Source organism: Perissodus microlepis, chromosome 7 (assembly GCF_051167445.1).
Source record: "Perissodus microlepis isolate ML-2025 ecotype Zambia chromosome 7, ASM5116744v1, whole genome shotgun sequence".
Lineage (NCBI taxonomy): Eukaryota > Metazoa > Chordata > Actinopteri > Cichliformes > Cichlidae > Perissodus > Perissodus microlepis.
The window spans coordinates 33534693-33560756 of NC_140467.1; the positions used below are offsets into that span (position 1 = coordinate 33534693).

At 39.9% G+C, this 26064-nt stretch overlaps 2 protein-coding genes across 3 annotated transcripts in view; one reads left to right on the top strand and one right to left on the bottom strand.

Annotated features, from left to right (window-relative positions):
* Positions 1-8705, bottom strand: part of stxbp1a (syntaxin binding protein 1a) — a 36383-nt gene extending 27678 nt beyond the window's left edge. For both annotated transcript variants that reach the window (XM_084934733.1, XM_084934732.1), the window contains exon 1: positions 8580-8705. In XM_084934733.1, coding sequence (XP_084790859.1) covers positions 8580-8616 — 37 coding nt within the window. In that variant the 5' untranslated portion in view covers positions 8617-8705. The remainder of the gene's footprint in view (positions 1-8579) is intronic.
* Positions 8706-10986: 2281 nt separating this feature from the next.
* Positions 10987-26064, top strand: part of niban2a (niban apoptosis regulator 2a) — a 30943-nt gene continuing 15865 nt past the window's right edge. Inside the window, exons 1-5 of the mRNA XM_084934731.1 lie at positions 10987-11297; positions 18144-18274; positions 19715-19843; positions 19928-20033; positions 20827-20994. Coding sequence (XP_084790857.1) covers positions 11243-11297; positions 18144-18274; positions 19715-19843; positions 19928-20033; positions 20827-20994 — 589 coding nt within the window. The 5' untranslated portion in view covers positions 10987-11242. The remainder of the gene's footprint in view (positions 11298-18143; positions 18275-19714; positions 19844-19927; positions 20034-20826; positions 20995-26064) is intronic.

Consider the following 26064-nt stretch of genomic DNA (forward strand, 5'->3'; position numbering starts at 1 on the left):
CACCCTTGTGGATCAAATGTAGTTTTGGAAATTATCATAATTTGTTTCTAATATTTTTGTAATCTTCAGAAATGATTGTAATCTTTTATAGAAATCACTTTTAAATGCTTAATATGCATATTTTATTATTTTTTTATTTGTTTGCCTTTGTGTTATTTTTTCCACAGTTTTGATCAAACTGACTTCACTCCTCACTCTGTCTTTAATAAGCAAATTTTATAGAGACCACCGCTGGATATACTGTTGCTTATTTACACGTACATGTTTTTGTTTTTAGACTGAACTAAAATCACTTTCACTTTTCTGATTGGTTGCCTCTCACAAACAGAAGGTTTAAACAATAGGTGGGTGGGGCTTCTGTGCTTACAGCCAGAGCTCAGTAACTGAGTCATCGGAAAAAAATCAAGTAGAACAAAGAACAAGAAAATTAAAAACAAAAATTCTAATGGAGCCATCTGATTGTTGAGGTTTTCTCTCCATTATTGTAGAATATAGATAGATAGATAGATAGATAGATAGATAGATAGATAGATAGATAGATAGATAGATAGATAGATAGATAGATAGATAGATAGATAGATAGATAGATAGATATATACGTGTGTATATATGTGTGTGTGTGTGTGTGTGTGTGTGTGTGTGTGTGTGCACCTGAGTACCTAGATCCTGAAGCCTGGTTTTGGCTCAGTGGGATTAGTTGTTTGTATGCTGACCTAATTTATAATTGTGTTTAGATGTTTAACACGTACAAAATAAGGGAAAGCATACATCTTCTCTATAAACCCAGACAAACTGAGCACAGTTAGCCATATCAAGGAGCAGTATTATGAGCTAATGCCATTGTGTTGATGTACTCTCCAATCCCCTAAGCCTCGACTTGGGCTGACAGTTTCTCCCTTTGCCTCGTGGTTCTCCCCCCTTCAGGGACTTTCACCTATGAGTACACGACCCATTTTTTTTCTCTGGATCTCGGCTTCACAGCAGCATCATTCCCGAGGGAATGTGATACGCTTGATCTTAAAGAGACACGCAGACAAATCAGCAGGACTCGCACTGAAATGCAAGAAAAGCCTTCACCACAACCCAAACACACAAAAGAAAAAATGAAACAGAGCTTCATGGTCAGAGTCTCATCATGTCATAGGTTTTGTATTTTTAAAAATCAAAGAGTTTTTGTTTGTACATACACTTCAATAGATTACATTAACCAAAAAATTAAAATAACTCAATATTAATTAAAAAAATAGCTTTTCAACGAAGCTAAATGGTTTCTATGTTCCATCTCTTCCATACACCTTAAGCACCGATATTAACCAGATTTAACAAAACCTAAAAACACTCCATGAGATAACTATTATCTGTGAATGGAAGGAGCTATCCTTCCATTTACAGCCTCTTCAGATCCATCTGCAGTTACGTAACACCCTAAACTGGCCCCAGCCGGCACAAAATGGCTGTAAGGAAAGCAGAAGAAGAGGATTTATGACCTTCAGTGGACAGGAAGTCAGAGGTCAGAGGTCAGGAGTGCAGTTCACTGGAGCAAAATGGGGAAAAAAAGAAGGAAAGCAGGAGAAAAAATAAAACAAAAACACAAAGATACTCGACTGGAGGTCCACTGAGAAATCTCCAGAAATCTCCCCGCCACAAATGCTATCTCGGTGGACTGATCTCTAAAGACGTGTGTGGGCAGAACATTGATTCACTCTCAAAGAGTTGTCTGTCACCTCTGTTCCCCTGACAGGAGGAGTGTCTTTGCGGGAAACTCAGCTAAAAGTTACTAATGCAGTAACAAGAACATGAAAGAACATACAAAGAACTCTTCACTGATACCCGAAATTCCTTCTCTGCACTGAAGCTATTATAAGCATTGTAAGCTAGCTGCTGTGCAGCTTCCAGGAATCAAATGCAGCTCTAAGCTGATACCTTGATCAAGGGCAAATGCACAAAACGCCACATCTGCAAAGATATGGCACCAAATTTTTATCAGGCACTGCAGGTCAGCGAAAACCAGCTGTCCAACCAATGAATGGAATAAATGGAAAGATCGGAAAGGAAACACTACACACCCTTTAATGAGAATCTGATATTACTAAACTGCTTTTGTGCAAACACACAGTGCTGACCTACTTAAGCCAGCATTTTTTCCAGTGCAGAAAAAGCAGCAGCTCTTTGTTTTCACGATCCTACATATATATATATATATATATATATATATATATATATATATATAAATAAAAGCACGACAAGCCCTAAGAGAACATCTCATACTGATTTTATTAGACTAAGCTAATCATTTTTTCCCTTACAATGTTAAAATGATCATTTTGTTATACAACATGTGAACACATACTTGGTTTTGTATTTTTATCATATTCCCCTCTATTCTGTTCCTAAAAAAATGAAACTGATGTCTCGTCCCTAATACAGCAACATCATTTCTATAATTGGATATTATATCAGCCTTTATTACTATAAATCTGTGGTTGAAATAACTGTTTTGCAATAATTTTCTCTTTTTGCATTTCCTTTCCTTTAGTCCAAGTTCAGTCAGTACAAGACTGTGGCAAGTTTAATTTGCTTTACATTAACTTATTGTATTTGAATCATAATTAAAGATTAGGAAAATCATCTTGAATAAAACAATATGATTTCTCTATTTTAATGTTTAACATATTTTACCTTTTTTTTTTTTTTTTTTTTGCCATGATCAAACAGCCATAGTTAAAATGCGTCTGTTTCTCTGGGAAATTGTGAGATTTCTCTCTTGACCCATTTTGTGACTTCGTGCAACATTAATAATATTTAACCTAATTTCATCCAACCTTTGTCACAAGATATTAATTCTAGTTCTATTGCAGAAACACAAGTGCAGGAAAATTTAAGAGAGTAACAAGCAAGACAAATTAGGTTTCCTGCACTCACCAGAGAGAGAGAGAGCTAAGAAGATGGTGAATAAGCCCAGGGTGCATATACAGCAGAAATGAATAAAAGAAAGAAACTAACACAACCCGTCTGGATGCCTGTCTGAAGCTCTGAATGCTCTGCAGTTGCTGCCAGCTCAGTAAATCATAAAATACAAAGTAGGATCCCCCCCCCCCAAAAAAAAAACAAAACTTAAATAATATATACATATTTTATATATGTATGTGTTTATATATATATATATATATATATATATATATATATATATATATATATATACACACATACATATATACACAATTTTTTTAATCCTCCTACGGTTAATTTAATAAATTGACAAATTATCATGAAGCCATGCCATCTATATTTCTTGCTTTTGTTTACATCGCTGGAAGAGGAGAGCATCCAGGCTCTGGTGCTGTGGCGATCTTCCATAAGAAGATATTTCTGTAACGTGGTGTTAAATATGTCTCCACTGTACGTGTGTGTATGCATGTAAGAAAAGGACTGAGAGCGTGGTCACGTGCTGCCGAGAAGAGTGGGAGGTAGAGGATGTCTGCCAGCTCTGACACAGCACTCATCCTCAGCAAAAGAGAAGGGAATTCATTAAGATTAAGAGCCACTGTGACCCTGCATTACACAGCTCTATTTCAGCCAGCTCTTCATGCTCTATTACTGCAGTGACACGACATTTCAGAGTGCATTTGTTTGGAAGTGTGTGTGTGTGTGTGTGTTTTACAGAGGCCCAGGGCCTGCAGGCACTGCGTCAGACTGAATCCAGACGTGTGTGTGTGTGATGCTGTGGCTCAGTGATGCTTCCAAGGTCAATAGAAGGCGCGTGTGTGCAAATATGTGCATAAAAGTCCTTTTCTATTTCACCTTCCTCCTTCCTTTTATTCACAATACCCCAAACAGAGAAGAGTAAATACAACATGCTTCCAGAAACTTCCAAGGAAGAGTGAACTGACTCTGTTTGACATTTTGGGATGTGAGTATATTCGAGCTGGAGACAAAACACTTCCTAGCTTTGCTTTGAAGTCTTTTAGCTCTCCATCACACCATTTCTGAACATTTAGCTGGCGCAAAATTGATGTGACACAACTGATAAACATCAGCCACTGCCATCAGCATTGTCAACCTGGCATTATAATACATCAGTGCATCCCTACAGCACGCAGCCTCTTGAGTTACTTTTTAGTTTGTCTTAAAAAATAAAAGGCAACATCAGGGCTCATTTTTGTATCCATTTTGCACCCAGTGGAGCAACAAATTTTAGTACCGTTTCATTTCGGTGAGCACAAACAGACGGAAGAAGTGACAAGTGAATGTTTTGAGTGGTAAAAGCAAGCAAACTGGCGAAACGTATATCAAAAATGATTGCCTGGCTTGCTAATTACTTGATAAAATCTCACCAAAAACTACATTTTTTGATCAAAAACCAAAAACCATTTTGAGTTGTCACACCACTAAGCAGCACAATTTTATATCTTCTGACAATAAACAACCTGATAGCTAAAAAAAAAACCCCTGCAGGGTCACCATTGTGACACACTGGAGGAGATCCTTCAAATGATCTAATATGAGCAGCAGCAGCCCTGAAAACAGTCTGAAGGCAGACAAGAAGACTACTTTAAAAGGGAGTGTGGTCAAAATTAAGTCACGTACGGTTTTTACTTTTTATTTAATGTGAATTCTGTAAGACACACTATTAAATAAAGGGGGAAATGTCCATGCATTTGGACAAACCCACAGCTGTGTACTGTGTGGTTACCACAGACATAATAGAAAGATACTGAAGTAGCAAGTTTCATTAATTATCAAATTATTATTATTAAATCCTTTTTAAAAAAAATATATATCACATAATCACAAATTAAGAAAATGTGTGCAAAACTAGTTGCAGACAAAGAACCTGTTAAAATATTCCAGTTAAATCCAAAATTGTAACTTTGTAATCTTTTTGCAGTTTGTTCTATTCATATCCAGTTAAGTATTTGAATACAGTTTTTCAAAAATCAGTCTGAACAAGACGTACAGTTAATGCTGAAGCGTCCTGACATTGTAAGTCCTGTGTTTAAATCAAAGGCTCAGATGTAGGCAGGCAATCTTTGCAGCAGAGGCTTGTAAATAAACATCATAAAATGCAGCTCTCTTGAGTTTGCTGAGGAGTACCACCCCACTTTTTCATATTAGATGCAATAGTGAGCAGATACAGAAGCATGCATATGACCAATGTCACCACAGTCAAGCACAGACTGAATTGTGGATTATACACCAATCTATTTGTATTTGTTTCTATAAAAATATCCAATCTTTGGCATCAGTTTTCTTGAAAGGTGTTCCACATGATTTTTCAAAGTGAGTCTAGCTTCCAGACAGAGTTCCAGAAGAGCTGAGGTCTTATGCTACCTCAGTGTGCCACTTTCTCTTTTAAGGAGGCCGTCGCATTAATTAAACCTGAAATGGCTGCATGGCGATGACGAGTATGTATGCTGGTGCCAGTCAAACAAAGTGGTTCACAAACGTTTTCTGGTGCATGGTACTTCAGAAGGAAAAAGAAGTTTACATCACACATCCCGGAGATTTTATCCATTACAAACAATAAAAAATGTCTAATTTTCCATTTGAAAGGCTTTTCCGGTTCACATGTCAATATACTCCTAGTCAAGATACTGACCCCAAATCGCTCCCATCCATCAGAGTGTGTGTGCGTGCCTGACAATGTTAGAAAAAGACCTGTATGAATTTGTGTGTGCAACTGGGTGAATGGGACATATACTAGAAAAGGCACTGTATAGGTAAAGTTTAACGTATTAGCTGCTAAAACTTTTGATCACTTTCCCTAACAAACTAAATTATTCAACTTCACTTTTCATTTTTCACCTGGTTGTCTGTGCTCCACCTCTGGGGCCAGCCCCGCAGTTTGAAAACCACTGATTTAATAACACTCCACATGCTTTACAAGCCAACTTTGAGCACAAATGCGCAGGTAATGAGAGGTGAATAAATAATTGTAAAGCTGTTTTGGTTACAGAAATATTTCAAAATTAACTGGATTTAAAGGATTTAAACAGTTGTCTGGTGATGTAAATTGATTCCGAGGTCGGTTTCTCAGTATATTATGGTATTTATCATGTTACACAATAACATATAAAGTACAGCTATGAAGCATTTTAGCATCTGCTTGAATGACTGAATGAAAGGCGGAACATTATTTGTCTGGGTCAGCAGGTTTTCCTTGAAAACCTTCAAAACATAATAAAACCCACTGCATCTGACCCCATAGACATCACCATAAAGTATATAGCTCAAATACAGAACACCGCCTCGCTCTAAACACTGCGTTCCTTCAGTTTGAGCAGCTCATCTTTTTCTAAAATGACTCAGGTCACTGCTGACTGATGAGGTCCTCGTCACTCAGCCTTATTCTCCTTCTGCTGCTCTCTGGCACTGATGCTCATATACAGCCATGAAACGGGAAGGGTGAAGCTCAGCTTGCTGCCCATCCCCCCCCTCCCCCCTTTCATTCTGGCTGCTACATCCACTGCTGCAGAGAGAGAGAGAACGACAGAGAGCCCGCGATGGAGTCACCCTCCCTCTTTCACTCTCTGCCCCCAACACCGTCACCTCCACCAATCACAGCCCTCGCTTCACCTTAGCCAAACGTAGAGCAGGTGTTGCCTCGCTGCGTCCTTGTCTTTACTGGGAAATATGCACGCAGTGTTTACATTGCTCAGGAAAAAGATGATTCACTCGGCCTGCCTTCAGCTTTTCACAAACTGGGTTATGCAATAGCCAGTTACAGTGTTTAAATAATTAAAGAATGTAAAACACGCGCAGATAATTGGCATATGAAGCTGCATTGTGTAATGTAGTAGGACGTGCAGATGATATCATTTCTATCAAAACTCAGTCTTCTGGCCTTGTATTAAAAAAAATGTAGACTAACTTACAAAAATGCAGGTGTGGGCTGACCTCAGCCACAGTGCAAACATTCAGCATCAGGCTCAGAATACTTTTTATCATTTAATACTGTACTCTTGGATTCAAAGTAGATGTGAAATTACTGATGATCGAGGCTCCTCTTTGTGACAATGCACAAATCCACAAATCACTTCATGTCAAAGAACAGAAAAATATACTATATATATATATATGAGAGAGAGAGAGAGAGAGAGAGAGAGAGAGAGCATATATGACCAAGAATGGACGCATGTGCATCTATGTGTGTGTTTAATGGGATGGGGTGGGTGGGAGCCAGAATTCTGCAGCAGCACCAGTGAGGCAAATATACCTTAGAGCACAACTGGGTGTAGCTTAAGAATTTTCAGATTCCAGCAATGTCATGACCAGAAAGTGACACATTAGCTCCTGGTACAGAGCATCTGTGTGGATTTGTATTAGTGAAATGTGACACCGAATCAATACTGTGAACAACAGACGCCAAATGAAGCAAATCCTGCAGCAGGGGTAGGGCACGGTAACAAAAAAAAGAGGAGAGAGAGAGAATGAGCAGCTTGGTGTAAGAATTTAGGGACGAACTGGATACATGGCTTCACATTAAGCCATCTCTATCAGGTTTTATAGGCTCGTTCCTGAGCCTTTCGACGACCACTAACACTTGCACCCAGTTGAACCTCCTGCGCCTCCACCATAGTCAGGCCTGTTTCATCACCGCACACCTACCGCTAGAGCACCAGCCCAAATGTAATGAGCCGAAATGACACAATCGGATACTGAACCTTGAGTTAACAGTGTCCTAATGATGCAGGGTTACACAGACTGCCGGTGCCGCACCGACTCTACTCAAAGGGCACGATGACTAAAAGCCGTCCGCGGAAAATATACAAAAAATGCGGAATTTCTTGCGCAGCGCCTGTTTTAAGGCAACTTTCTCGACTCTGGTGCACTCCGCCATTAACGTGAAACGGAGCATAGGTGGTGCTCTCCGGCTGAGAAAGGGTGTTTTACGCAGCTGAATTATGCTCCATCGGATGGGGTGAGGCACTGCTGCAGTCGGGGAATCCCACGGATGGAGACCGCTGATCTTCATTCATTTTGCAATAAAAAGCATCGCATTACATTGTGTTGGCTATTATTAGCTCGCCAGCGTGTGAACAGTACGTGCATCCTGCATGTTGTGGCACAATATTCAGGCAGAAGCAGATCGGGATGCAGCTCACAGGCAGAGGCAGATTAGTCCTTAAATAAACGCAGATTGTGGCTAAAAGGGGCGCACACGGGCTTAATTACTCTGTGGCTTCTCATCCCACCGGAGGAGGATGCCAACATCTTCTATTAGTGGGCTAATCATCGCTTGTCAACAGCGTTTTTTACGCTCTGTCGCTTGAAATGCAATTGCGCATCCGCACCGCAGGAGACCAACGAGACGGAGCAGCCTCCGCAGGGCATCCAGTGCTTCCTCACTACACCTCTGCGGTTTACATCGGGATACAATGGAACATCACCTTCACCGTTATCATCGTCACCACTCAGATGCACTAGCAGCCACCCGCATCCTGTCCCCCCGCTCCCCGGCCCTTTTCTTTTTAAATATATACTCGCTCTCTGGCATATACACAGCTGAATCGGGTGCAGCAAGACCATATCCCGCACAAATTCTGAGCACCATAAATTAGGAGAAAAAAAAGTCTTACTTTCGCCGACCACCGCCTTTAATCCGATAGGTGCCATGATGCTGCCTCTGAGTGCTGGACCGACTGATTACCCTCTGCTTACTCTCTCTCTCCTCCTCCTCCTCCTCTCTGATCGTGTCACACCGCTGCGGAAGAGCCTCCACTTGGAAACGTCACTGCGTATCCTTCCGCATCATCCACACTGGTGATGTGCGGACGTTTGGCTACAGCTGTGTGTGTATTAGCTCAAACTAATTCCTACTAAAGACATTTATTTGTTAAGCCTTACCCGCTCATTTGTCCAAATAGAATTTAAAGATTCCTGCAAAATACGCTTGTTTTTCACAGAACCTGAAATAAATACATGATAAGAAAATAAAGTAACCCTTCATTGTTAAACAAGTTTTAATGCATATAACCTTAAGCAGATGGCACAATAGTAGATTCATAGTTTTATATATATAGTAATATAGTGAAGCATTACATTTATACAGGAAGACAGTGATGTGCAAAAGTCTTGTGTCATTGATTTAGTGAAATGTGCAAACATAAATGACAAAAACACAGTATACACAATTCTAACAAGCTTGAAAGTCAATATTTGCTATGACCTTGCAACTTTGTTCTTCATAGACTCTTAAAGATATTCAAAGAAAGCTTGCTTAAGTAGTCTTCAATAATAGTTCTCCAGGCTTCTTGAAGGGCATTCAAAGGTCTTCTTTGGATGTTGGCTGCCTTTTGACCCGTTCTCTGTCAAGATCATCCCACACTGCTTTAGTAATATTGGGGTACAGGTACCAAGCCAATCCATGACTCATCCATGACTGAATCAATGTCTGTAGATACTCACTGTTTACCTTTGTTGACTGCCTCGTACATACTAACGATGATTTGAACCAACAGTTTGAAATTTGGATTCATCACTCCATAATTTTCAGTCTAGTTCCTTTGCAGTTCATGCACAACTCAGCGTTTTCCCTTCTTTAGGAATGGCTTCTTGATAGCCACCCTTCAACTCTGACCATGTCTAATGAGCTTTCAGTGAACAGTAAATGGATGAACTGAAGGACAAGAAGTATCTCTTATCGCCTGTGTCAGAACCTGAGAGCAAAAACAGGTCGCTAGTACCAAAGTGTCTAAAGATACAGTTTAAAATTGGTTCTTTGCCAAGCTGTCTGTTATGTGGAGACACTGGTTCATCCCCTTGAGTTGCAGGACTTTTTTACACTTAAATCATTCATGTTGATTCATCAAGTTAAAATTAACGTTTCAGAAATGAGGTATTTTTGTTTCTTTGTTCCTTTTCCCCTCAGAGTAGCCTATAAAAGTTGTAAAAATCAATGGGGACCACAGCAGACATAAGTTCTCAGCTGTTTGGCAAACTGCATTCATAAACTGTACAGGTGAGATGCAAAGAAGACCAGACAGGTTTTTTTATTAGAACTAATAAACATAATAGTCGAAGAAAAACTGGACCATAAATTTATCAAAAGTACTGGAACACTCAGCACATCCAGTAAGTTCTTAATAATTCAATTAAAACCTACAAAAAGACACAATCAACACAAATAGTTCATTCAGTTTAAGCATTGTTTTCAGTAAAATGCATGCTCACAAAATGTTGTGTCTCACTCCCATTTCTTATCGTTGCATTTAAAGCTCTATTTGGAAGATCCAACCATGCAAAATATTAGTTTTTGCCATTTGTTAAGTGGTCTTAAACTTTTGATGGGAACTGTATGATCAAATGGTCCAGTTTACTGACTCTAGTAAGCAGATGTGATGCATTGCAGTCTCCTTTTATGACACTTTTACTTCACTTTATTTTCAGCTATGGAAGTTGCAGAGCTTAATTTTCAGCCTTCATTGCTGATGAAACCATAAATTCATAGACTGTTTCAGCAGCATTAGAGATCATTGCATAAATGTGAACAATTTAACATCCAGCATTTTAGATGTTTTTTTTAAAGGATCAACTCGCTCACTGAAATATTCAACATGTTTGGAAGAGCTGGTTTGGATACTGGCCTGCTTCAAAATTATAGTAAAGAAATATGTTTTCCACAAGGGGGCAGCATTTATCTGTGTGTGGCAAAATACTACTGGGTCCAACCATAGACTGTCGCTTTCAACGCTGAGCCCAAAGCGCGCACTTCAAAACGCCTTTAGTTAATTTCTCCTGATTTTTAATCACAATATAAATATCATGAAATCATTAAAAGAAACATTTTAAAGAAACTTACTAATAAACGCACTAAGGTTGTGTTTTTAACATCTGTCAAGTTTAACATTATTAAGTTTGCTGCTACAAACAGACACTCTCGCGTACAGTACGCACTGTGATACTCTTAAGCTCCTGGTTCTGGCCACACCCTTAGCACAGCCGACTGAACACGTTGGACCAGTGATGACTCCCAGAGGGTGTGTCCCGCTGCTGTGAAACGCAGCACTGTTCACCAGCACGTCCTCCTCCTCCTCTTCCTCCACCGCCTCCTCCTGTTTTTTAGAAAAAGCTGAAGGCGCCCACACTCAACGCAGCAACGCCAGAACAGTGCTCCTCTCTAAGGGGGGGAAAGTGAGAGAAATTCCCAGAGGGTTTGCCCGGAGACTGCTGGAAATTTTCACCTGGAGTAAAACCTGCCGAGTTAGGATACTTAGAGGATATCAGAGGCTCTCCTGTAACCATGGGGGACGTGGTTTCCTCTCACCTGGATGAGGATAGGCGGGAGATGATTACAGGTAAGATGAGTACCGTTGCGCGTTATAACAACCTTATTACAGAGTTTTGACCATGTTGTTGCCTTTAAGAAAATGATTTATATTATTTTTTATCATCTAAACTGCAGAAATCAAGTATAGACGGTTACTTTTGTGCCACCGCCTTGTAGGTGTGCTTTACTTGAAGGCTTCCCATGAATCTCAACTCCACTGCAGCCCTGTTTCTTAGAGATAATAAGTAGGTTTCCGATGTTGCAGCATGTTTGTATAAGTTATGGACTGACTGCTATTTAAGTCTCAGATTGCTCCACAGAGTGAGCTGGGCAGCAGGTCTGGGCGTCTATTAAAGTCATGCCAGTAGAGGAACAATACAAAGACTGAGATACTTCAATGGATATAACGTGATCCCTGTCCTAGAAGTAGCTTGGTGATGCGTTCGAGGATCAAAACCACTTCAGGGAAAAACTAGTGTTTTTTGTTTTTGTTTTAATGCATTTAGTTCAATCTTCCAGACTTGTCATTTCGTAAAACTTTTGTGTCAGGGTCATTTCAGCCTCAGCTGGGATGCCCCTTTAGTTCAGGGTTGTAATCCTGTTTGTGTGCACACGCTGGCAGAAGTACTCCTATGAGGAAACCCAGAATTATTCTCTAGAGGCTCAGGCACCGACTGTGTTTGTTGGATTTTCCTTTTGTGAGCAGAAATAGAAAAAAAGTGGGAAGAATCACCCTGTTAGAATCTGGCTGTTGTAAAAAAAATAAAATAAAAAAATGGGTAGTTCACATATAAAAGGATAAATATCAAATGTAACTTCTCAAATATGAGGGTTTTTTTTTTTGCCTTTTGTGTGACTGGGGCTGCTGGCCAGAGAAATACATGTTTTCTGCTGTCTTATACTGATCCAAAGTTGATCTAAAGATGTGTGACATTCAGAATGAGCAGAAAATGGGCTTTAGAAAGTACAAGCAAGGTGTTCAATGTGAAAGTTCTTGACCTTAGGAACAAAGCAATCTGGTCTTACTGGCTTTTTGGAGCCCTTAGCCACATGTGCTGGTCTTCATTCGCTCAAGGCGCTCAGTCAGGTATCATCATGTGTCATAATGTAAGGCTTGTTAATGATAAAATATATGTTAAAACTATAAAATGTAGGGTTCACATGACTGTGGAAAGCTGCGAGGGTAGAAAATATGACATTTAGCTACATGCAGACCTTCATCGTTAAAGTACGCGAGTGCAGTATTTCCTGCTTATGAGTCCACTCAGAAAAAGATCCATATAAAGAGACTAGTCAGAGGGAGAGGGGAAGATAACAAGTGAAGCAGGTAGAAACATGTCACAGGCTGTCTGAATCACACACACACCCCTCTCTGCGTTGTTCCTGCCAGTATCTTCTACAAATCAACACAGTGAAAACACCCACGTCAACAGAAGACAAGTGAACACCTGTGCATGTCTTTAAAGAAAAAAGAAAACTCCTTTTTATCCAGGTCTCACTTGTCGATGTGTTTCACCTTTTAAGTTTGTGTGTGAGACAGGGTAAAGACCAGTCAGCGTTTTTGAGTCAGGAATCTTGTTGTGTCTAACTCCCACAAAGGCAACTACTCAACACTCGCTGCTAACGCAAACCCTTATAAAATGATCTCCTCCCCTATAGGACCCACACAGCAACCCCATGTATGTGACACACATGCAAATCATAACTGCCTGCTGACCCACATGTTCATCCATCTATGGTCTGCTGAAGGCAGAAATAACCAACAGACTCAAACCTTGGCCTAGATATGTGCTGCCTACTATCAAACCCTTGAAATATAAGCGATCATCCTCAAAGAATAAGTTAGTAGATTAATCGTTTCACAGCAGGTTTTAGATAAAAACAGCCAAAGAATTTGAGTCAAATCCAGTCAGCTGTTTCTGGTGATCAGCTGACTTTTCTGGATCGCGTCACAGCGTTCACCTTTGAGGAGCTGCACGTGTTGCTCTGAAATTTGGTACAAATGAAATGAAGATGGTAGCTTTGATGCTAAACATTAGCATGATAGCTTTGTTACTGGGAACAAAAAAACTGTTCAAAAATCAGTTTAAAATAAAGTTAAAAAAATGTATTTATATTAGAGATCAGTAGAAAATGAACTAACACTGCAGTAAAAAAGATAAGCTAATAGTTAAATTCAGCAACAAAACATGAACTATGCCATGTGAGTGACACCGCCCTCAGATAGATATAGAAACAACTTGTGTATGCATAAATGACTTTTGCCAACATGACGCAAAACAGGTAATTATAAAAAGGGACAACATGCCTAACTCAGGCACACCTCAGACCATTTGTGCACACGGTTTTATAAATCTGTTGAAAATAATGTTTGCGCACATGTCTGCCTTTGTATGTCTGCCTTTGTAGTTTTATTAGTATTTTACCATTTTTATTCATCTACTCACCTATCTGGCTAAGCCTTTTGATGTTAAACAGTGGATAGTGGATGATGATTGATAATGATAAGGATTGGTGCTTGATGACAACTGATTGTTATCAATCATCATCAGCTGCTGGCAATGATTGATGATAATGAGGGTTGGTAATTGATGACGACACTGATTGACAATGACGACTGATTAATGATAAGTGGTGATGATTGTTAGTGACTGATGATGATTGTTTTCTTTCTCTCCCTTCACAACAAAACTGTAAATCTACTCCTGTAAAAAATGCATAATTTGGTTTTTAAGCACCGACAGAATTCATATCCAACTCATCTTTATTAATCATACATTTATTCCACAAATATTATATTTGGCTTAGGAAATTGTAATTATTCTAAGAGAGCCATGGTATTCAAAGAATCCTGAGCTCAAACCTTGTGGATAATAGCAGAGGAGAACTTCCAGTTGGGAAAAAAACTTCATAAATCTTATTTTGGAACAAAGTCAGCAAACCTTTTAAGCCTTCTTAAATCATGTTTTAAGGGTCGTTGTATACACACAGTTGTTATGCCCCAGTGAGCCTGAAAATTTAAGTCAATTTAGATAATGCTCCAAAATAGCTGCAAAGAAGTGCATGAATGCATTTCAAGTTGGCTGCAGTTTCATTACTTATTGCCTGAAAGAATTTGTCACTGCAAACTGCTTTTCCTTTGCTGTTCTTCGGTTTTCCTACTTGGAAAGATTGTGGGCCCTGCTGTCCTTTGCTAATCTTAAGCCCACTTCAGTGTACATCTACTGAACAATGCCTTTTTGTCTGCAGTGTCCTTTTGCCATCAGTTCCTCCATGCTCTTGCCTACTGTTATTTGTTATTCATTACAAATGCACTTAAAGAATTGAAGGAATGAAACAAAGGTTTACATCAAGGTCATGAATCTGGGTTATGGGCTTAAGATTTTAAGTAAGCATAGGAAGCACTGATAGAGAGTCTGTAATTCTTATACAAGAAAAAAAACGAAAGCTAAAGTATGTTCTTTTTTTGTTGGAGGTATTTGTGATAAATTACTTTCCAGCTCAGAGTCTGAAGCTAACCCTAACCATTTCCTGTTTCATTTAATCCTCTAAAAGGACATGCAAACACTGGAAAATACTTAAGTATGGCGTATAAAAAATACCAAAAGTTCAATTTTTACTCTATTCCATGATGTCACATGTAAAGTAAATAGCAAACAAGAGATGGAGGAGGGTTGTAACAACTATAGCACATGGCTATACAGTTTGAATGACAGAACCGAGTATGTATTTTATGATGTGGGCTTTGTTTTAATTTCTAAGTGCTCATTTACAGCTTCCTAGTCTGCTGATTTTGGCTCAGCAAGGCGAACTGTGGAAAGTACCAACTCTCTGCAAGTTTGCAGTGGAGGCCACAGTAACCGGAGCGTAATCTAGAGGAAATTTAGCCAGGATAAAGAGAGTTTCCATCCAAAATCAGATATCCTCTGCATTTTTTCTGAGACTAACTGTTCTGAAGGCAGACCCTGTCTGATAAACCCACCGAGGATGAAGAAAAAAAATCCTTCAATAAAAGGAATGGAATGACAAACCTGACGAGAGATTCAAAGCCATCGTCTGGAACAATTTAAAGTACTTGCTGATGTTTAGTTTTTCCAGGTGCCTCGCTATCTTGCAGCCCCTTAACCTGCCCTCCCCTCTCATCCTGGTATGTCATGGTGTTTTTAAATGCGTGTCCCTCTCCCCAGTCTCCTCCGCATTCCCTCCATCTATCCTGTCCTGTCAGCTCTTTCCTTCCTGCTCTCCCACTGCAAGCTGGCTCCCTCCTTCCTGCGTTGTTCCTTCCATAAACAGATCATAGTCAACACTATATGCTGCTGAATGAGCCAAAGACACTGATCAGCTCGAACACCAACCCTTTTCCAGCATTAGAACGTGGGAAAAGCCTTTGTCCCCTCCAGCAGGTTCTCAGTCTATTTATTAGGAAGCTGAATGACGACAGATAACAAATCGAGGATATGTGGAACACAGAAAAGTCTTTCAGCAATACCAGGAGGCTTTGCTTTTATACAAACAAGGACTTACGCTAACAGATATATTCAGGACTTAATAATAATTTGATATATACAAACGATGAAGAGAAAGCAGCTGCCATTTACTGGAGCCTGAGCTAATGTTGTCAGGTTTTGGTTTGTCCAGAACCTCCAAACCGCATTAACAAATGTGCACTGTAGTCTGAAATGCTCAAAGAAGTTACAAATGGTTCGTTTGTGTAAACTTAAATATTCCTTTTAGAAATTCAAGTTTGAGTTTAAATATCAGATTTTGAGATGACTTAAAACAAGTTAAAGGATCATTTCAGAGTATTTTTTCTACTGTATTGTGCACTTACCTAATAGTATTTTTTGGCATTATTTCAAGTTATTTGCATAATAAATTATGGATGTTAGTTAAAATATAATGCATGCTCTAATATACAGTGTTGTTGCTACATTTTGCTCTCAAGTTACTCAGGTTGAGTCATATTTACATTTTGCGAAAGTTTTGATTCACCAATCATTTCTTCATAATTTGTTTCCAGTGAGGCAGACTTTCTTGTAAATGAATGTGATCTTGAGCAATAGCTCCCCAGGTTCTCTGAAGGTCTTTCAAAGTTTTTCTTTGTTTTTTCACTCATTTTCAGCCCAGTCCTTGTACCTTATCATTGTCAGAGGAATTTCTTTCCTTTATTGTTGTTGATAACACTGATTGTTCAAGCACAAAAGCAGCTAACAGTGTTGTGTCTATATGTAACAGACAACGAGTTTTAAATTGTATCTTTAGGTATTTTATTACTAGTAGCCTGTCGTAAAAAGAAAACAATCAAAATAATTTATTCCTATTTCTCTTGTTGAATCTATGAAAGATGCCGAAGATGACAGAGCAAAAGAAATAGTATTTTTCCACCAAGAAGGTGGTTCCCTAAGAACTGTTAGCCAAAATTCATAAGGAAGGGAAAGTGGGAGAAAAGGCTGAGAAACCAAGTTATGAATTCAAATTTGTCATCAGTATGTGCAGAGGAGGTCAAAAGAGAGGTGCAACAGTGAGTTTCTACAGCCATCTGTAAAACACGGTGGAGGCTCTGTACTTTAGACAGTGTTGTTGGGAACCTTACAAAAAAAAAAATGTGTGGAATTATGAACACAGAAGAGTACCATCAGGTTTAGATCCACTATTCAACGCCACCTGGAAATCATCTAATCAACAGCAGCTTTGTTTTTCAGCATGACAATGACACACAGTGTCAATGCACTAAAAGCATATCTGGATAGAAAAAGTGCAATGGAACATTATCGGTCATGCACTGACCTCCCAAGAGCCCATAATTAAAGCCCATAATTAAATCCTTGCAATTAAAGCAATGTGGGAACATCTCGACAGAGGATGGAGCAAAAGGCAGCCAACATCCAAAGGAGAGCTTTAAATGACCTTCAAGAAGCCCGGAGAATTATTCCTGAAGACTACTTAAAGCATTTCAAAGGCAGCTTGCCTCAGACCGTTCAGGCTTTGTTCAAGAATAAAGGTGGTCGAACCAAATATTATGAAAACTACATAGCGTAAACTAAAAATACTTTCATTTATTCATCATACAATTTAACTGTAATCATAGCTCTTTGTTCGTGTTCCTCCTTTTAAAGGTTTGTTTGTGTAAAACCAATATTTCCAGCGATGCAGTCGTTCCATAAACTTTTCTTTTGATTGATTTGACTTTTCTTTTGTCTTTTGATTTAAATGTAACATAGTTTAAATTTAGTACGATTAAAATGAAATTGAACAAAACAAAGTGTTGCTTTAAAATTTATGTAATGACTGAAGTAATACTTCAGCTGTGAGCCTGTTAGAGCTTCACTTTATACAACGGTTTGTGCCGATCATACATGAGAGGTACCTCTTTGTTGAGCTTTGCCTGAGAATCGCTATCTCAAATGTCCACTTTACATTTTATTATATGGGAGTTTTCATAAAGAACCGATAGCAGGAGTAAAGGTTGAGGCCTTTAAATAAGCAAGTGAAAGAGACAGCGTGCCTTCACACGAGAACAGCAGCTCTTTATCTAACTCAGTTAATTTTTGACAATGAAATTTAAACTACAGTACTGGTGACTTTTGAAAAACATGCTTGGAATAGACTGAACCAGTCTGTCCTTTCAGGAATTTAATTTCTTTTCTCTCTGACTTGGGTTGCCAAATTCAAAATAAAGTATTAAGCATTTAAGTAGTATAATTAGGTCAATTTCTGACTTTATAAATGTCTAAAGTTACCTTGTGAAAGAAAACTGCAGAACTTATCATTTGTCCTTCTACTGTAAGACATAAGATAGATTGTGTTAATCATGCACTGGTGCAGAAGACGACACATTCCCTGATTTTGTGTGTGTGTGTCTCTCCCCCTGCAGTTCGGACCAGAGAATGGATGAAAGAGTTCAGCCAAGTGTACGAGCAGCAGTATGCAGTCGCCCTCTTCAACAGCGTCCGCTTTGAGATAGAAGGAGGAGGAGGGACGCAGTCTCAGCTGCTTCACAGAAAGGTATGACACTTGGTCATTCAATGGGGAAAAAAAAAACAAATAAAATAGTGGCCTCCACTGGACCCCCTCAGAATCTGTTTATATTTCTGAACATTTAATAAAGCCATGCAAAGCACAAGAGACAGCCAGGTGGAATAGAGCGTGGAGCGGTGGAGGTATGCTCTGGATAGGAGAGGAATAGAAGTCAGTAGAAGCAAGACAGAATGCATGTGTGTGAATGTGATGGAGACGCGTGAAACAGTGAGCCCTGCGGTCAACCATCCGAAGCAACAGACAGTGCTAAAGAGATGAAGAAGAGAGGAGAGCACAGGCAGGGTGGAGCAGGTGGAAACGAGTGTCAGGAAGGATATCAGCAAAAGTGAAAGAGAGGTTTACAAGATGTTAGTGAGACCGGCCATGACGTGTGGTTTGGAGATGGTGGCACTGACAAAAAGACAGGAGTTAAAGGTTTTATTGGGAGTGAGCAGGATGGACAAAGTAAGAAATGAGTACATCAGAGTTTTGGCATTGTTTAAACATGTACACAGGCGGGACAGCCAACAGACTTTGATGATGCACACAGTGCATGAATGAGGTCATCTTTGGGAATGTACAAGGACATTACCTAATGAGCAAGCCCCCTGCTTTATTTCTCAGCGGTCTTTGTGTTCCCTTTTATCTTTGTGGTCACTTGTTGAAGGCTGGATATATATATATATTTTTAAATCCATGTTTTCTAACTCTGGAGGGAAAGTGGAGCACATTTTACACACGAGCAGAGGTGCTGTTTCTCTTATGCAGGTTCATCTTTTCTGGTCACTGTGTGGGAGTCAGCTGCTCGTGTGATCCAGCACACAGCAAGAAACTATCCTGTTTGAAAAGACTTTGAGTTATTAAAATGTTGGACTAAATGTGTAAAAAAACCCTTTAATATTTAACTGCAGTGGAATCTATTTGAATCCCCTTCCCATTTTTTAACTTATAGATAAATACTTGATTGGTTTCTGAGCTGATCGGGGACTTTTACCCTCCCACCCCCACCACCAGTGACCCTGCCACAAAATCCACATAAAAGTCTGCAGCTGTTAGCAAACAGAAGCCAAGCCATTTTATAATTATCATTATGTTTTGGGCCTACTGTTTCAGTCGCTCGGAAGCAGTAAGCCTTTGTTTTTTTCTTCCTATCTGAGCAATTATTGTTTAATCCAAGACAGGAAAACAAAGTGGGTGGTGTATATCCTTTTGTAAACATGTTTCAGTAAAAAAACAAAAGAAAAACAAAATGAAAACTCCACCCTGTCACGTTTGGAAAAACCTGTTAAGCGTCAAGTTGATTAGTTATGGGAGATTGTAACACCACCCAGTTGTCTCAATAATGCACAGTATACACACCTGTTATAGTTTGTATCCTAAGGTACAGTAACGCATGCAATCTTTTGTGTGTGCGTTTGCATTTTTCAGGACCCTCTGGCAGGTTGCACCATCTTCTCAGGGAGTCTGTTTCAGTACCTGGAGGAGAATCGGAAATGGAGGAACCGTTTTGTCTTTGTGCCCAAGGACTACACCATAAACCTCTATGAGAGCAAAGCTGTGAGTAAAGCTACTTACTGCACTAGACTTATGTCCGGTTAGACAATTTGGTCACCTGCATTAAAACCATTTCACCACCAACAGGCACACGAACGGGGACTGCACCCAAAATTAACCATCAACTGCGCCGGGTACAAGGCCCTGACGTCAATGGAGGAGTACATGGAGCTGATTAATAAAAGTCTGCCAGGTTAGAAAATAACACACAATATACAGTTGTTAGTCATCAAATTCTGAAATGACTAAGCCCGTTTTAAGATGCAAAGGGCTCAAAATGACTCTCTCTTTGGGTTTTTGTGGTGCTATGCCCACATTGTTTAAGAGTTGTCCACCACATTGGACATAATAAAACCATGGCTTCTTGTAGCAGATTGCCACAAGAGCCCATAGTTTTTATTGAAGATGCAGATTTGTCCACAAATACATGCTAACTAGCCAAGTGGTAGTAAGACCACATGGTAGTAAGTGCAAAAGTTCACCTTCAAAAGTGTGTCTCAGCCTTGCAGCCAACATGTTTCAAAATGTTATTTCTAGTTTGCATTGCTCCATTCACAGTTTCACTACCGCCCAGAGTTGCTGGTGAGCATTTGTAGGTGAGTCATCGTATTCAATGCAAACTAGCCAACTGCAGCAATCTGCTAGCAGCCAGAGCAAGTGCAAAGAGATATTTCTAACTTGTTGGGGAATACACATTTTTGCCTAGCAACTGGGGTTTCCCAGGAGTCATTGACTCGACTATAAGTCTGTGTGACTGGGACCTTATTCGTTTAACCCTATAATGTGACCATGATTGTCCGTACATCTATAATGGTGGAAAGTTATCACACGATTAGCGTCACATGTCTAAAAAAATAAATGCTTATGTCATTAGTATCTTTTTCCCCCTCCACAGTTTGTCGGACTGTTATAGTAATATTAAACATCATTATTTCCCCCTCCTAAAGTGCTTTTGAAATCTCAATTCATCGTCTGGTCCATTGCAGGTGTCAAGGCCAAAGTGGGCAGTAACCCATTCATCAAGTGTGCAACCGGGTTCCCCCTCATCCTGTGGCACCCATACGCCCGCCACCACTACTTCTGTGTGATGACCGAGAAGGAGCAGAAGAAGTGGCACGCTGTGCTGCAGGATTGCGTCAGAGACAGTAACAATGGTAACAATGCAAACACAAAGCAGCACATAAATCGGAAGCGACAGAAACGACTAGAAAGCCAGAGGCTGTGTGAAGTTAATGCGATTCGGATCATATGTACATCTTCTGAGCATGAGCAGTGTTTCTCTCTCTCTCCACCTTGGCAAACCTCTCTTCCTCTGTACCTTTGTTGGAAGTTCCGATGAGGGTGTGTGTCACAGTGTGAAGCTTTTACATGCCATCTGAGTGAGCAGGTCGATCTGTGCACATGAAATGCTGAAGGAATGGGGTGTATTTGTTTTGTAAATGTTGTTGCCATTGGATCAGATCTACACTCTGTGCATCATTTACAGTCAAGATGAGCATCTGAAACGCTCAAATAGTAGACAACATTAGAAACACAAGAGAAACAATTCTATGTTTGAGAGAAAAGTAGCTTTCTGGTTTGTTTTCTAGGCTATTTTTGATGGTTGAAGTGCAGAGTATCACATAGTATTGCCATACCATTTTTTAGCACATTATCAAATTTCTACATTATGCTTTTTATAGAATATTGCCAAATCATGCTTAAGTACAAGGTCAACCCCCAAAGTCCCATTCCAATTACTTTGTGCCTTAAGGAAATGGATAGGTACAACGTGTGTGTACAACTTAAGGGCTAACACAAAGCCACAAAAGACAGAAAAACACAACTACTGCCAGTTTAGAATAATTGGATGTCCTACGCCTCAACATGCATGTCAGAAGAATTTCGAGTACTCTGAGGAAACGCAGCTACAGGGAAGACTAGCTAACTAAAGCTAACCTATACCAACGTGCTGCTGCCCCAATTCATTTGTGAAATATTTGTAGTTAGCCTCAAGTTTCCAAACACTGTAACTCATATGTCACTATTTAGAATGAATTAATGAATAAGTTGAACTGAAACTCATTGTTAAATGAGAAATTTCACCACTAAGACATTACAATACAGTTGCTGCCTTCACTGAGATCCTTTTCATAGCTTTTGTTTGAGCTTTATGGTGTTCTGGAGGATACAGCACTGTTGGCACTTTTAGCATTTCATTTCACAGTCAAAGGATTGTTTAATTAGGGTGGAGGACTCCTCTTCATATTAGTTTCTTTCTTGCAAAGGTGTGACTCATGTGTCATTGTTATTAAGACAGAGATGAGACATCCTGGAGGATGTGCAAACAACAGTGTAATACATTTGTGTGTGTGTGTGTGTGTGTGTGTGTGTGTGTGTGTGTGTGTGTGTGTGTGTGTGTGTGTGTGTGTGTGTTGCAACACTTGGCTTTCCAGGACTATTTTGAGATTTACGTTTTGGAAGCACCGTGATATAAATGACCCGCCTTCTTCCAATAGCTAATTTGCACATTGGCTGCAAAGTCGAGCTCTGATTGGCAGGAGGAACACGGGCACCAGTTTCTGTGGTATGACTGCACGTGTATGCTATCTTACATTCAGCGTGCCTCACTTGAGATGAGATTTTTTTTGAAAAAATGAAAAATACAAACTTGAACGATTTTCTGCTGCACTGAAAGTGATCTAGCTTGTTTGGATCCTCTCGGTTGGCAGAGCATGCAGTTAAGTTGTCCCTACTTGTGTTTTAAGTAAATTAGTGCATTGATCACATTGGGTGTCACTGTAATAATCAAGTCACTTGCATCAAATCACTCAGCAGAAAGATGCCAATCACCCGTGTGTATAGTTTGTACAGCTGTATCCAATGCAACTTAAACAGTTCTGCGTCACGATTAATGCAACTAAACTTCGTTCACAGAATTTAAAATACTAAATAAATGGCGCCAAGATCCTCACCGGGCTGACAAAGTTGCTCAACCTGATTCAGTTTCTTTCAGGCTTGGCAGAAGAGCCAACCACTTTGCCAGCCAATCATGTTGCATGAATTCAAGCGTTGTGCTTAACCACACAGTACGATGCTCACAGCTGTTTGCATTTGTATTCATTTAAATACATCCAGCGCGTGATGTATTTAGTTTCTCTGTACCTTCTGTTCCAAAAAAAGGAATTAGAAGTCAGCAACTGACTTTTTTGATCAACTCTGAACCAACTCACCTGTTACTCCCAAACACTGCCTGTCTGGGCATGCTCAGTAAGTGTCAGAGTCTTTGCCGCACATTCCAAGGTTGAGCTTAGCGAATATGTTGTAAGCAGCACAGGGTCCCCGTGGCTGTTAAAGGTAACCTCGCTGCTCTTTGGGTGTGTGAACTTGTATTCATGTTTTTTCTGCTTTGTGCACACATACTGCTTCACTTCAGTGCTCTGAGGACAACCAGATGGCATAAAAGACGCTGCTTGGGAAGAAGGATATATGGTTTTCTGACTTGACCTTTGCCCTTTTAGTTCTTAGTATTCTCATTCAGTCATACAAATAGACAGTAGTTAAATGTCTCTCTTTGACATATTTGAAGGTAGAGTTTACATGTATGTACTCAAGTTTGAAATTATGACCGATTTAGGCAATTAAGCATAAAACAGACCGTATTAGTCACGGTACAGAGGATAAAATGGTATCAGCATAGATGCTACATGCAAAGCTGTCCTTAACGGAACACAGACACCATTCAGCTGGCTTTGATAAGCGGAAACCACAAGTTAAAATGTTCACGCTGACACACCAAAGGCATATTTGAATGCACTAAAGTTCTTGTTGCTTTAGCCCTAACAATTCTTCTATAAAACAATTGGGTACTGTTTTGCATCACCTTAACAGGGTGATTTGCAAAGCGCCCTGCTAATCAGCTCCTCTAACAGGTGACATCATCACCAGCACATGTCATTGGTCAGCATTTTAAGCTCAGTATTACAGGGAGTGCAGAATTATTAGGCAAGTTGTATTTTTGAGGAATAATTTTATTATTGAACAACAACCATGTTCTCAATGAACCCAATAAAACTCATTAATATCAAAGCTGAATGTTTTTGGAAGTAGTTTTTAGTTTGTTTTTAGTTTTAGCTATTTTAGGGGGATATCTGTGTGTGCAGGTGACTATTACTGTGCATAATTATTAGGCAACTCAACAAAAAACAAATATATACCCATTTCAATTATTTATTTTTACCAGTGAAACCAATATAACATCTCCACATTCACAAATATACATTTCTGACATTCAAAGACAAAACAAAAACAAATCAGCGACCAATATAGCCACCTTTCTTTGCAAGGACACTCAAAAGCCTGCCATCCATGGATTCTGTCAGTGTTTTGATCTGTTCACCATCAACATTGCGTGCAGCAGCAACCACAGCCTCCCAGACACTGTTCAGAGAGGTGTACTGTTTTCCCTCCTTGTAAATCTCACATTTGATGATGGACCACAGGTTCTCAATGGGGTTCAGATCAGGTGAACAAGGAGGCCATGTCATTAGTTTTTCTTCTTTTATACCCTTTCTTGCCAGCCACGCTGTGGAGTACTTGGACGCGTGTGATGGAGCATTATCCTGCATGAAAATCATGTTTTTCTTGAAGGATGCAGACTTCTTCCTGTACCACTGCTTGAAGAAGGTGTCTTCCAGGAACTGGCAGTAGGACTGGGAGTTGAGCTTGACTCCATCCTCAACCCGAAAAGGCCCCACAAGCTCATCTTTGATGATACCAGCCCAAACCAGTACTCCACCTCCACCTTGCTGGCGTCTGAGTCGGACTGGAGCTCTCTGCCCTTTACCAATCCAGCCACGGGCCCATCCATCTGGCCCATCAAGACTCACTCTCATTTCATCAGTCCATAAAACCTTAGAAAAATCAGTCTTGAGATATTTCTTGGCCCAGTCTTGACGTTTCAGCTTGTGTGTCTTGTTCAGTGGTGGTCGTCTTTCAGCCTTTCTTACCTTGGCCATGTCTCTGAGTATTGCACACCTTGTGCTTTTGGGCACTCCAGTGATGTTGCAGCTCTGAAATATGGCCAAACTGGTGACAAGTGGCATGTTGGCAGCTGCACGCTTGACTTTTGTCAGTTCATGGGCAGTTATTTTGCACCTTGGTTTTTCCACACGCTTCTTGCGACCCTGTTGACTATTTTGAATGAAACGCTTGATTGTTCAATGATCACGCTTCAGAAGCTTTGCAATTTTGAGACTGCTGCATCCCTCTGCAAGATATCTCACTATTTTTGACTTTTCTGAGCCTGTCAAGTCCTTCTTTTGACCCATTTTGCCAAAGGAAAGGAAGTTGCCTAATAATTATGCACACCTGATATAGGGTGTTGATGTCATTAGACCACACCCCTTCTCATTACAGAGATGCACATCACCTAATATGCTTAATTGGTAGTAGGCTTTTGAGCCTATACAGCTTGGAGTAAGACAACAAGCATGAAGAGGATGATGTGGACAAAATACTCATTTGCCTAATAATTCTGCACTCCCTGTATACTACTATGCTGCTGAGAGATGGACCTACAGCAGCTGGATGTTCTCACTGTGTCAGAGAGGCTAGTGATGTAATGTGTGCATGGATGAAACCAAAAGCTGGTCTGAACATGTTAAAGTGACTACACACCAGTCACTTTGACACATTTTACACACCAGTTCTGCTACCGAGATGGGATGTGGCAATTCACCCTTATAATTGAGCTATCACTATAAGAAATCAGCAGCTAGGCATGCTTTCAGGCACGTTGTCAGTTCATTCATTTTAAATCACAGAGTTCCAAAGTTAAACGGGACCCATACCATGTAATTATGTTCCTGATTTTCTGTCATACATCTGTACTTTTAACGATGGTGGAGGCTGATGCTAAACATGGAACTAAGGCACACTGTGGCATTGCCACCTAGCTGTTGTTTAAACCTTCAGTGTATGAGGGGCAGCCAATAAGATGAGGTTGAAATTTGGTGCCATCACTGACATCCGGTTAAACTGCATAAAACTAAAACCTCAGGACTTAAAGATTTATTTTAAAGACACACTTAAATGTGAGAGTTTGAGCTTTTCTGGAAAGGAATCCAAGCCAACATTTCAGTTAAGTGATAAAGGAATACAAAAAGAAATCTGTGATAAGGAAGAAAGGACAGGAAGTCAGGGTGTAGAAAAGTGAGGAAAGGGTCAATTCAATATTTACTTCA